Source organism: Lagenorhynchus albirostris, chromosome 5 (assembly GCF_949774975.1).
Source record: "Lagenorhynchus albirostris chromosome 5, mLagAlb1.1, whole genome shotgun sequence".
Classification (NCBI taxonomy): domain Eukaryota; kingdom Metazoa; phylum Chordata; class Mammalia; order Artiodactyla; family Delphinidae; genus Lagenorhynchus; species Lagenorhynchus albirostris.
The window spans coordinates 100,208,872-100,222,516 of record NC_083099.1 but is presented as its reverse complement, the minus strand read 5'-3'; the positions used below and the strand labels follow the sequence as shown (position 1 = coordinate 100,222,516).

General features: G+C 35.2%; 1 protein-coding gene across 2 annotated transcripts in view; it reads left to right on the top strand.

The window, feature by feature from the left end:
- EPHA6 (EPH receptor A6) overlaps positions 1-13,645 on the top strand; it is an 874,905-nt gene that overhangs the window by 745,043 nt on the left and 116,217 nt on the right. For both annotated transcript variants that reach the window (XM_060149381.1, XM_060149380.1), the window contains one exon: positions 9,693-9,902. In XM_060149381.1, the coding sequence (XP_060005364.1) occupies positions 9,693-9,902 (210 nt within the window). The remainder of the gene's footprint in view (positions 1-9,692; positions 9,903-13,645) is intronic.

Here is a 13,645-nt window from a genome sequence, read left to right as displayed (position 1 = left end):
AGAGAGAAGCCCGCGCGCTGCAATGACGAGACCACGAGCCGAAACTAAGACCTGACGCAGCCAAAATTAAATTAAATAAATAAATTCTTAAAACTAAAAAATGTTGTTAGACAATAATGTGATGACTTCAGGACAACATAGCACATTTGCACTAAGCACAGACTAAGTACTTGAGCTCACCCTAGGATGAATGGACACTGAGAGGCTTAAAGTGTCCATGGGGCACAACCCACAAGGTAGGGTTTTAAAAACCATCGTCCAGAGCTTTCATTACTGTGGAGACAATGTGACATGCCAGTGACTGCTCAGATCTGGGAGATGTGCTCCAGGGCCTGAGAGGAGGTTGTGTGGAGCTCTGTCAGAAGTAGCAGATTTTTTTTTTTTTCTCCTTTGCGGTACGCGGGCCTCCCACTGCTGTGGCCTCTCCTGTCGTGGAGCACAGGCTCCGGACGTGCAGGCCCAGCGGCCATGGCTCACGGGGCCAGCTGCTCCACGGCATGCGGGATTCCCCCCAGACCGGGGCACAAACCCTCGTCCCCTGCATCGGCAGGCGGACTCCCAACCACTGCGCCACCAGGGAAGCCAATAGCAGATATTATTATGTGTACCTTTCAGAAACCACCTTCCAATCAGCTCACCCTCTCTGTCACTTAGAGGTTAAGCTCCATGTTTCTTAACAGTCGGTCTGAGAATGCAAAGAAAAAGAAGAATGAAGACAAACTGAATTCCAGCTACTAAGCTCTGAGATGCAGTGTGTAAATATGCCACATTTGCTCTCTTCTATTTGAATCTGCCTTCCTGGGAAAAAAAAATGTCATTAAAAAATTCATAGTTCCTTTTTGATTAATCTCTAGAAGTCAGCCCAAAGATATTAAATCTCAGCACTCTCACATTTTTCTCCTCCCCTCATAAACAATTCAATTCAACTTGAATTAATATTTATTGAGTGCTGACACAAGGCATGGCAGTATAGTGGATGCTGTGACAGAACGGCTACATAAAAGGAAGAAAACCAGCGTCCTACCTTAAAACAAAAACATGGTTTTTTATACAAGGCAATAGGAATAATGTAGTAATAGCAACCAGTGCACTATAAGATAGTATCAAAGGTTATTTAACTCAGTGACTATTTATTAACCATCCACCATATTCAAGAAAACCAATATATCCTAAACTACACTTGAGGAGGCTTATGTTAACAAGGGCTAGAAAAAGGAGTATAGAATTTGTTTGAAGGAGAGAGTTGCATCACTTGTAGAGAAACAGATTTTTGCCATACCTCGTGAATGAGCGGGGTTATTCCTTTCAGCCAGTCATGGATAAATAGATCCTTATTTGTTGGTTTATCTAGATTGTTCTCTGTTTATTTTGGTTTAATGGTCTAAGAGCTCTTTCATACCTTGCTTTATTAAGCTAAATTATGCTGCCTAAACTAGCCCAGACTGGGTCATTATGGCACACTTGGGACCAACAATTTTCCAGCTAACTCCAATTAGTAATACAAGCTCTAGAATTAGACTACCTGGATTCAAGTCCTGACTTCACTATCTACTAGGTTATTAAATCTGTTTCTCCTTAAGTTTGACCATCTATAAGATGGAGACAGTAACTACCCTTATATCAGAGTTGTTTCAAGGATTAAATGAGATAATACCTCTAATGAGCTTATAACTTCATTTGGTATATAGTGTTTAAGGAATGTTAGATATTTTTTCCCTATAAGACTGTGGCAACAATTGAGGTTTATGAGTTCCCAAAAGAATATACAACTATTTTGGGAGATTCTCTTTAATCAAGCACACATTTTATAAACAGCAGATAGATAGATATATAGATAGATAAATTGTCACAGGTTGGGTTCCCTGTGAAGATTCTTAAAAGAATATTTGCATGAAGGAACTTTATTGGGGAGAACTCTCAGGGTCAACTCTCTTATTCCTGTGGTTTCCAGAAATTTGGAAGCTGATAGTTCTTAGCTGAGCCCCTTTCTGGAAAATGGTTTTGTCTAGAGAAAGCTATCTCACCCAAAGCCATGACACCTTTACAGTGGTAGCCTGCATCCAATAATTAATTGATGTGGGAATATAAGGGCCCAGACCCTTCTCCTCAATTTAGACCAACTCTGAAGAGTTACTCCAGATCCACAACATTCCATGGGATATTCCAAGGCCTTTGTTGTGAATGCACTACTATTCTTTAACTTCTATTGCTGCCCAATCCTGTTTTCTCCTATGCCCCACAGATGTGCATCCTGAGAATGTGTGATCAAGGATCAACATTTAACAAAATCAATGAGTTTTACTGCTTCACCAAGTACATTCTTATATAAAACTATTTTTGTTCTTGTTGTTCATGTAGCAGAGAAGAATATGAGAATACTAGTATAGGTTAATTTGGTGCTATTACCTTAATTTGTGTTAAGACTCCTGAACTTTTACCCACCAGAATTGTGTACCAGTAGTGAAAATATCAACAAAGTGAAAAAAAGGCAGATGCATGTCTTAGTTCTCTTATGAGAAATAGTTTTGACCTTATGGACCCCTGAAAAGGTCTTGGCCATGTGAATTAGAAGTAAGTATACTACATTGTATAGACCCATCATAGAAAATGGAGAAAGTAGTTCATATTCTTTTCAAACACCAAAATCTCATTTTTTCATGGTGCCATGTGTCGTTATTAGAACCATGATTGCTATGTTGCTGATATGAAAGCAATTAATTCATATCTCTTCAAATGTTGGTGATAAGGATAGTTAAAATAATTTTAAAATAACTTGCATAAAATAGAAAAAGAGGGAGCACTCCCAAACTCATTCTGTAAGGCCAGCATTACCCTAATAAAAAAGCCATCCAAGGACACTACAGGAGGTAAAACAAAAAACATTGTAAAAAGGAATTATACCTCACAACCAAGTGGGATTTACCTCAGTATGCAAGACTGGTTTAACTTTCCAAAATCAGTTGTTACCCATCATATCAAATGGCTAAAAAAGAAAAGTCACATGGTCAGAACAATAGGTGAAGAAAAAGCATTTGACACAATCCAATGCCAACTCATGATAAAAACTCTAAGTAAAGTAGGAATAGAGAAGAATGTCCTAAACTTGGTAAAGACTATGTAACAAAAAACCTGCAGCTAACGTCATACTAATGGTGAAAAACTTAAAGCTGTCCCACTAAGATCAGAAACAAGCAAGGATGTACACTCTCATTACTTCTTTTCAGTATCGTACTGGAAATGTCTGTTGATGGGTGAATGGATTAAGGAAATTTGGAATATATATAATGAAATATTATTCAGCCTTAAAAAAATAAGAAAGCCCTGCCATTTAGCACAATGTGGATGAGCCTGGAGGACATTATGCTGAGTAATAAGTCAGAGAAAGGTAAATACTGCATGGTATCATTTACATGTGGAATCAAAAAAAAAGTTGAACTCATAGAAACAGAGAGTAGAAAACTGGTTGCCAGCAGGCGGGGTTGGGGTGGGGGGAGTTGGGAAAATAGGCAAAGGTTTGTAAAAAGGGTACAAGCTATCAGTTATATGGTGAATAAGTTCTGAGGATATAGTGTATAACATGGTGACTATAGCTGCTAACACTGTATTGTATGATTGAAATTTGCTGAGAGAGTACAGTTTAAAAGTTCTCACACACACACACAAAACAGTGTAACAAAAAAGAAACATATATATATATATATATATATATACCTTGCATGATAACCAAAAAGTGGAAGTAACTCTGTCACTGATGAATAGATAAACAAAATTAATAAAATATTTTTCTTCATTAAAAATACTAAAATACTGATACATGCTACAACATGAATGAACCTTGAAACATACTAAGTGAAAGAAGATAGTCAAAAAAGACCACATATTGTATAATTCCATTTACATGAAATACCTAAAATAGGCAAGAGATAGAGATAGAAAGTTGATTAGTAGTTGCCTATGAATGTTGGAGGGAGTTGGGGGAGATGGGGAGTAACTGCTAGTTAATGTAGGGTTTTGGGGGGGAATGATGAAAAAGTTCTAAAATTGATTATGGTGATGGTTACACAACTCTGTGAATACACTAAAAATGAGTACATTGTATACTTTAAAAGCATAAATTATATGGTATGTGAACTATATCTCAATAAAGCCATTAAGAAAAAACTTGGAGCAAAATTTTAGCAAATCAGAGCCAACATTGTAAAAAGGAATTATACCTCACAACCAAGTGGGATTTACCTCAGTATGCAAGACTAGTTTAACTTTCCAAAATCAGTTGTTACCCATCATATCAAATGGCTAAAAAAGAAAAATCACATGATCAGGACAATAGGTGAAGAAAAAGCATTTGACACAATCCAATGCCAACTCATGATAAAAACTCTAAGTAAAGTAGGAATAGAGAAGAATGTCCTAAACTTGGTAAAGACTATGTAACAAAAAACCTGCAGCTAACGTCATACTAATGGTGAAAAACTTAAAGCTGTCCCACTAAGATCAGGAACAAGCAAGGATGTACACTCTCATTACTTCTTTTCAGTATCGTACTGGAAGTACTACCTAATGCAGTAAGACAAGAAGTTGGGATGGGGGGGGGGCAGTTGGAATATAGTCTTTATTTGCAGATGACATGTCATCTATGTAGAAAATCTGAAAGAATTGACCAAAAAGCCTAGACTAATAAGCAATTATAACAAGGCTGTAGGATACAAGGTTAATATACAAAAGTCATTTGCTTTCTTACATACCAGTAATGAGCAAGTGGAATTTGAGATTAAAAACAACACCATTTACATTAGCACCCCACAAATGAAATACTTAGGTGTAAATCTAACAAAGTTTGTCTAAGATCTAAATGAGGAAAACTACAAAACTGTTATGAAATCAAAGAAGAACTAAATAAATGGAGAAATGTTCCACGTTCGTGGATAGGAAGACTCAATATTATTAAGATGTAGTTCTTCCCAAGTTGATCTACAATTTCAATAAAATCCCAATGAAAATCCCAGTAAGTTGGGGCTTCCCTGGTGGCGCAGTGGTTGAGAGTCTGCCTGCCGATGCAGGGGACATGGGTTCGTGCCCCGGTCTGGGAGGATCCTACATGCCGCGGAGCGGCTGGGCCCGTGAGCCATAGCTGCTGAGCCTGCGCATCCGGAGCCTGTGCTCCGCAACGGGAGAGGCCACAACAGTGAGAGGACCCGCGTACCGCAAAAAAAAAAAAAAAAAATCCCAGTAAGTTATTTTATATTAACCAACTGATTCTAAAGTTTAGAGACAGAAGACCCAGAATGGCTAACACAGTACTGATGAAGATCAAAGTTGGGGACTGACACAACTTCAAGACTTATAAAGCTATAGTAATCAAGACAGTGTGGTACAGGTGAAAGAATAGACAGATGGATCAATAGAACAGAATAGAGAGGCTACGATGAACATAGTCAACTGGTCTTTGACATAGGAGCAAAAGTAATACCATGGAGAAAAAATAGTCTTTTCAACAAATGGCACTGGAACAGCTGGACATCCACATGCAAAAAAAAAAAAAAAGAATCTAGACAGAGAACCTTACACCCTTCACAAAACTTAACTCAAAATAAATCACAAATCTAAATGTGAATCACAAAATCATTAAACTCCTAGAAGATAACATAGGAGAAAACCTAGACAATGTTGGATATGGCAATGACTTTTTAGATACAACACCAAAGACACAATGCAAGAAAGGAATAATTGATAAGCTGGACTTCATTAAAACTTCAAACTTCTATTCTGTAAAAGACAACGTCAAGAGAATGAGGAGCCACAGACTGGGGAAACTATTTTCAAAAGACACATCTGATAAAAGACTGTTATCCAAAATATGGAAAAACTATTAAATCAACAACCCAATTAAAAAATGGGTCAAACTACTAGGTATAAAATAAATAAGTTACAAGGGTATAATGTACAGCACAGGAAACATAGTCAATATTTATAACAACTTTGTATGTGTAATCTATAAAAATGCTGAATTACTACATTGTATACCTGAAACTAATATAATATTTTAAATCAACCATACTTCAGTTTTTTTAAAAGCAAGCTGAAAGGAAATAAAAGACAATAGAAAGAAAAAGAAAAGGCCAAACACCTTAACAGAAACCTCACAATAGAAGATATACAGTTAGCAAATAAGGACGTGAAGATTCTCCATCAGGGAGATGAAAATTAAAATGAGATACCACTTTGCTCTTATCAGAATGGCCAAAATCAGTAACACTGACAACACCAAATGTTGGTGAAGATGTGGAACAACAGGAACTCTCCTTCATTGCTGGTGTGAATGCAAAATGGTACAGCCACGTTGGAAGACAGGCAGTTTCTTACAAAAACGAAGCATACTCTTTCCATACGATCCAGCTATTGCCCTCCTTGGTATTTAGCCAAAGGAATCAAAAACTTATGTCCACATAAAAGCCTGCAGCTATATAAACTGCTATAAACAGTCTATAAACAGAGATGTTTACAGCAGCTTTATTTGTAATTGCCAAAACTTTGAAGCAACCAAGATGTCCTTCAGTAAGTATATGGGTAAATAAACTGTACATAAAGACAATGGAATATTATTCACCACTAAAAATAATGAGCTCTCAAGCCAGGAAAAGACATGGAGGAATCTTAAATGCATACAACTAAGTGAAAGAAGCCAATCTGAAAAGGCTGCATACTGCTTCCAACCATATGACATTCTGGAAAAGACAAAACTATGAGACCATGAAAAAATAAGTGGTTGCCAGGGGAGGGGGGTGGCAGGTGTGATAAACAGGTGGAACACAGAGGCTTTTTAGAGCAGTGAAAGTACTATGTTATTGATATACGGTACTATACATAAACAGTATGTGATATGTAATGGTGCGTACATGTTATAATACATTTGTCCAAACCCAAAAATGTACAACACCAAGAATGAATCCTAATGTTGAAACCATGGACTTCAGGCGATTATGATTTGTCATTGCAGATTCACCAGTTGTAACAAATGTACCATTCCAGTGAAGGATGTTGATAATCGTGTGGGGAGGCTATGCATGTGGTGGGGGGCAGAAGGTATATGGGAAATCTCTGTACCTTCCTCTTAATTTTGCTTTGAACCTAAAAGTGTTCCAAAAAATAGTCTTTTTTTTTTAAAGAAATAACTTGGTGCTTTGTGCCACCCTCAGAACAAGATAGGAAGTTAAATTTCAACCTGGTGTTAAGTAACTATTTCTCTTTATAATGTAAGAGTTTCTGTTGCCAACTGATTTTTCAGGAAAGTGAGTGGAGAATTTTCTGATTAATATTAAAATGACAAAAACTACATATGATTATAAGTTTTTATTAAATAATGACTATTATTAAAATAAATGATGGGCTGTGCTATGTGTTTTGTATGTGATTCTCACTACAATTCTGAGTTAGATTATACTATTCTCATTGTAGAGATAAGGAAACTGAGGCACTCTTTAGTGTTCAGATCATCCATTAACATTTCCTACTATACAGAAATTCTGCCTTGACAAGAACTGTTGATACCAGATAACTTCACTTACTAATATGTAAAAGAACCATCTCTTTAAAATTAGTGTAATCCTTTCTAGTCCAAAAGAATTTATGCTTTCAAAGGCTTTGAGATTCCTAATAGAGGAGAGGTAGGTAGGGTACATGACAGAAGAGGCAGATTTCATCTAATTGTGCACTGTCTAAGAAGATGGATGGGAAACATAAAGAGCTAATAACACCAAAGATTTTCTTTGCTAGGTTATCTTTTATACATTAATTATACAGAAGAGCCTGCTTAAATGGATACTCTTGCTGTAGAATGTTTCTTTTAAGAGAGTGTTCTTTTCCTTACTCTGCACTTGAGTTGGGAGATATTATCAGAGAGCTATCGGGGACGTATGTTGATAAAGTAAGATGAAGTTTATTCCGTTTGCAATATAAGTTTATTTATTTAACTGACTGATGAATCATCATTGTACAGGAGACCATGTCACTGTGATAGGGTCAAATCATCACTGTGTTTAAGCTACTCTATAGTTTAAATCATATGTCCATGAAATCTGCTTTAACTTTGCAAATTTTGAGATACTCTTATGTATGCCTCTATCACACTGTATAAGGTAATATAGTCCTCTAGTCTCTTAATAGATATTAATTTTTAATATCATTCATAAATAAATGTTACCTGATGTGTGAAACCGACTTGAGAATCTCATGTTTCTCAATAACCCCATTAATGACAACAATCTCCAAATAACTAAGTAGAACAATATGCATTATTTGTCAAACTTAAATTATTTTTATATTCATTTTCTCTACATTTGTACTGTTGTACTATTTGTATCTGGTCTTGTTGGTGCACACATCTTGTATGAATGACAACTGGATTTTTTTTACTTTTTAAAAAAATATTATTTTTATTTAGAAAACAAATTTGTGGTTACCAGTGGGGAGAGTGTAGGGGCGAGGGACAAATTAAGGGCATGGGATTAATATATACAGATTAGTATTTATAAAATAGATAAGGATACACTGTATACCCATCATCTTGCAATAACCTATACTGGAGTATAATTTGCAAAAAATACTAAATCACTATGCTCTACACCTGAAGCTAACACAATATTGTAAATCAATTATACTTCAGTTAAAAATATTTTTTTAAATCAAGGTGAGAGGCATAAATAGTCAAGGGATTAATTACTACATACCAGTGCTGTGCTTGGCTTGTTATTCATATTTCTTTTAATTTTCCCGCTGGGAACTATAATAAAATAGTCCTGTTTTCAGTCAGTTGCCAACTCCTTTCTTTATATTTGCTTTATATTGTTTTCCCTGGATATCCGCTGGGGATTGGTTCCAAGACCAGCCTCAGATACAAAAACATGCAGATGCTCAAGTTCCATAGCCAGCCCTGTGTATCCGTGGATTCTGCATCCTCGGATACAACCAACCCAGGACTGTAAACATAGTACTGTACACTATCTGCCGGCTGGTGGAACCCACAGATGAGGAAGGCCAACTGTGTATTTATTGAAAAAACTCCAGGTATAAGTGGACCTTCACAGTTCAAACCCATGTTGTTTCAGAGTCAACTGTATAAGGAAAGATTGGGAAAATCTAGTTATTTTCTGTTTGCATGTGGGGTTTTTTTTTTTTTCCATTCTCCTGCAACTTTCCTAAACTCGTTTATGCAATCAGTTTTTCTTTTTCGTTGATCATTTTTCACCATATTTCCAGCAATCACACAGCTTTCATCACATCCTAGGTTTTACTGCCTTGGGAGCTCACTACTACGGAAAGTGAATTCTTTTTTCTTGGAAGTCTTGCTACTATCTTACTCAATTTTAGTTCCCTTTTGTTACTTAAAGTTTTTGAAATCATTTTTTCTGGAAGTTAATTTGGTTGATTCTCTTCTCTCCTTTCTTTTCCCTCCTTCATCACTTCAAGCTAGATTTTCCTTTCCTTTAAATCTCCAACAAATTTTTATCTTTTGTTATGAACACAGTCAATGATCAGCATACTTGATACTTACATTCATTGGATCCAGTAAAATAAATTCAAGAATTTCACTTAATACACCACACACACCTACACAAACAGGCACACATGCATGCATGCGTGCACACGCACTACAATAAAATAAATCAATGTAAATAACTGTGATTCTCTTTCAGAAACATGATGGCCACTTCACAGTCATCCAGTTGGTTGGTATGCTCCGAGGCATTGCATCAGGAATGAAGTACCTTTCTGATATGGGTTATGTTCACCGAGACCTAGCAGCTAGGAATATATTGGTCAACAGCAACTTAGTATGCAAAGTTTCTGATTTTGGTCTCTCCCGAGTGCTGGAAGATGATCCAGAAGCTGCTTATACAACAACTGTAAGTTTATACATCCTTTTCCAATATAGTTTGTTTACTTTTATTATTTTTAATGTTATTAGAGTAATTCTGGTTTTGTTTTCTAATTTTCTGCTCTCATTTGTCGTTTTCCCAATTTAACATCATTACCTAATTGAGAAGTATTTGTTTTATCTGAGTGCCTGGTTTAAAAAAGAATTGACACTTAATTGTTTCCTTTCTTCCACTCTGTGGGGACTTTAACATCATGCTTGAGATCCACGTCATTACTGCCCTCACAAAAAATCTGCCTTTGCCTGAGTATTTTTGATGTTTCAATAGTTATCTCCTTTAAATGGAGTTCTGTACAGGCCAGTGGTGCAATCAATTAAGTCAGTGATGGTAAAGAACCAGTGGTTAGGAAATGAAAATTTTTTTCTCATAGCAAATGTTATAGAATGTCTGATCATACTTAAAAATGAACAATGTAGGTTTCTCTGGAGATATATAAATACACTCTCAACCTTCTTTTGAATGGGACTTGGGGGAAATGTGAGCAGGAGTGGAAGGCTAAAACTTGAGACCCAAACTATCATCTGTCAATAATACGATCTCAACTTAACTCATGAACCAATTCATTCCACTGATCTCTTTGGTTATTGTTTCAAGGAGTTAAGTCTCAGGCTGTCAAAAAGCTAATAATTTGTAAAATTATACTAGTCTGTTATTTTTTAAACAGAACCCTCACCATTGACTCATTTCAGCTTCAATGAAAAATGAGTCAGTAAAACTATTCAAGATGTTTTTATTCTCTTCTCTTATTCTGACATTACACATTATTTTAAAAGAGGCAAATCTTTTATTTAGTTATCTTTTATTTCATTTTCTATGAGATTTTTTTTGAAACCTCACTGTATTTAACTGCTCTAGAATGGGTACAAGTTTAGTATTATGAATAAAACATGTTATACCCTTACTATGTCTGCTTTGTAAAAATCCTCTACATTAATGTATTGATGATATTTTCACTAATTTCTCCAACAATGAAATAGTTCTAAGGAGAATAAATTAATCTGAGTCTGATATATAAGGTAGAAGTATCTATTGATCTTCTAATTTGATCAAAAAGCTTCATAAAAATAAAATTCTATCAAGTCTGAAAATAAATTGTTCATTTTAGAAAAAGCAGTATTTTCAAATCCATTTTCTAACTGGAAAATGTCATAATTATTTTCTTTTCAAGGCTTTTATTTTCTTTTATTTTTATAAATATATAACTTAAAGCGACTTTTCAAGTTATGGAACAATGCGTGTAAGATTTTTCTACTATGCATATTATTTACAACCTTAGAGAACAGTATTTAGAATTATAAAAATATTATAAAACAAAATGTTCATTAAAATTGCAACAAGTATGGTCTACTAAAAGGATAAAATAAGATAGGAAATAATGAACAATATATTTAGGAGTAGTTACTAGATTCTTTGGCTGTATGTCTATATAGATACACTTGAAATTCATATTAAATAATATTTTAACTGCTTTTTTAAAATGAGAAGTTCATAACTAAATTTAAGATACTAATAAAATTGACAGGGTAACTCAAATCCTGAAGCATGTATAGATTTTGTTGTCAGATTTGACATCCAGATTCCAGACATATTCTTCTCTCTTATATGATTGTAAGGACTAAGAGGCCTAGAACAGTGCTGTCTTAGTTTAAATCTGACTGCAGAATTAAACATCAAATTAGGTCACCATATACTAACACTCTGAAAAGTGCTTCTTGAAAGTTATAGATTATGTCTTTGTTTTTTGAATTTTAGAATTCTATTTGTTTTTTTATACAGCAGGTTCTTATTAGTTATCCATTTTATACATATTAGCTTATATATGTCAATCCCAATCTCCCAATTCATCAAGATTATGTCTTGATTAAGAAATAAGTCTCTGAATTTGAGGTACCAAGTAAATGGTAAATAATGTAACCAAGTACTTTTTTAAAAATAAGTCTCAGACATACCTAACTGCTCAGAGGATCATGGGGTACAAAATATCATATACTGATTAATTGACTTTATAATGAACATGGACATTCAAATCTCAAAACAGCAGACCTCTTGCCTTCGAAGAGCTTCCCTTTTGACAGGGTAGACATACTCATGCTTCCTTGCTCTTCAGTGCATTATATCATGTGGCAAAAGTCTGTAAAAGAAATGTGGAAGTACCAAAAAGCAGAGGTCTGGAGAAAGCATCACAAAGAAGATAAGTTGAACAAATATTAAAAGATTTCATTAGGCAGACAGTTGGGGGAAGATCCAGATAGAGGAAACAGAAAGCGAAAAAGACACAGAAATTTGGGGAAGTGAATGGGAATGTTTACACAAATGTGGACAGTTTGGAATGGGGGCGAGAAGCAGTGGAGGGGCCAGGTTTCTTAGGAATAATTGTGATGGTAGTTGGGTGGCACATCAGGAAATTTGAAAGTTTTTCTATAGTAATTAAGAGACAGACATTGATTGATTTAAAGAGAGGAATAATAAAATACATACATGTTTTAGAAAATATTATTGAAACAGTGTGAAGGAAAGCTTGAAGGACAGGAGGACTGGTAACAGGAAGACCAGTTAGGGCATTATTGCTATAGACCAAAAAGGTCATATGGCTTTAATTAGGGCAATAGTGGTTGGAATAAAGAGGGAGGAAAATTGAAAATTGTTATGAATGTATAATTTACAAGACTCAATAACTAACTAGATATGAATTATAAGGAAGAAGAAGGACTGAAAGATGACACTAGTATTTCTGGATTGAAAAACTAGTTGAATGGTGATGTTTTATTAATCAAGACAGAGAATCCCTGTTAAACATAACTTGGCTAACTTACAAAGCAGAATTATAACAAAAGGTCACAGGTACTCTGTCTCAAAGTCATCAAGATAATGCCAGATTGAGTGGTGTCATTCTGTTCAAATTTTGTGTAAAAATTTTAGGACTTTATATAACTGTACTTTTTGCATTTCCTGTTAAAAGGAATGAGACAGAAAACTACTGCCTAGTGAAGATATACCTCAGTTCAAGCAAGCCCTGTAAAATAAAATAAAGAAGAATGGTCATTTATATGAAATTGATTCTTTGCTTTATAAAAATGTTAAAATGAAAATAAATAGCAAGCTCTCTTGATACATTTTTTAAAGTAGGATTTCATTTTTAAAAGTTTTATCTGTATACAACTTTCCTGGAACATATCTTTTACCTTAAAAGATTTTGACTCTTTCTCTTGCTGTATAATTGCTATTTCCTTATTTTTTTAATAAATGTTTTTGTCTGTATCACAAAGAATTTGGAGGTAGGGAGGCTTGTGAAGGGTTTTAAAAACAGGAAGACATTATAGATAAAGGTGGGTTTTTTTGTATACTTCAAGAAAGTAGTCATTGAAACTACCCTTTCCGAATCAATACAGGGGCAAAATAAATAAACATTTTCCATTATGATGACTTTGCCAATATAGAAAGCACATATCACAGCAAAGAGCAGTAAGAACTGGTTAAAAGACAGGCTGGAAAGATGGGGTGACCATTGTGACCCCAGTACTGGCTATCATGCTGAACTGGTCAGCCTGTGGTAGGTGGAGCCTACCACAGCAGAATGGCCATTGGAGCCAGACTGACCAGACCAGAAAGAGATGAGACAAGAGAAATTACTCTGCCAACAATTACTGAGACTTTAGCCCCCTAGTTAGAAGACCTATCCATGGAATGTATGAGAATGTATTGTCTACACT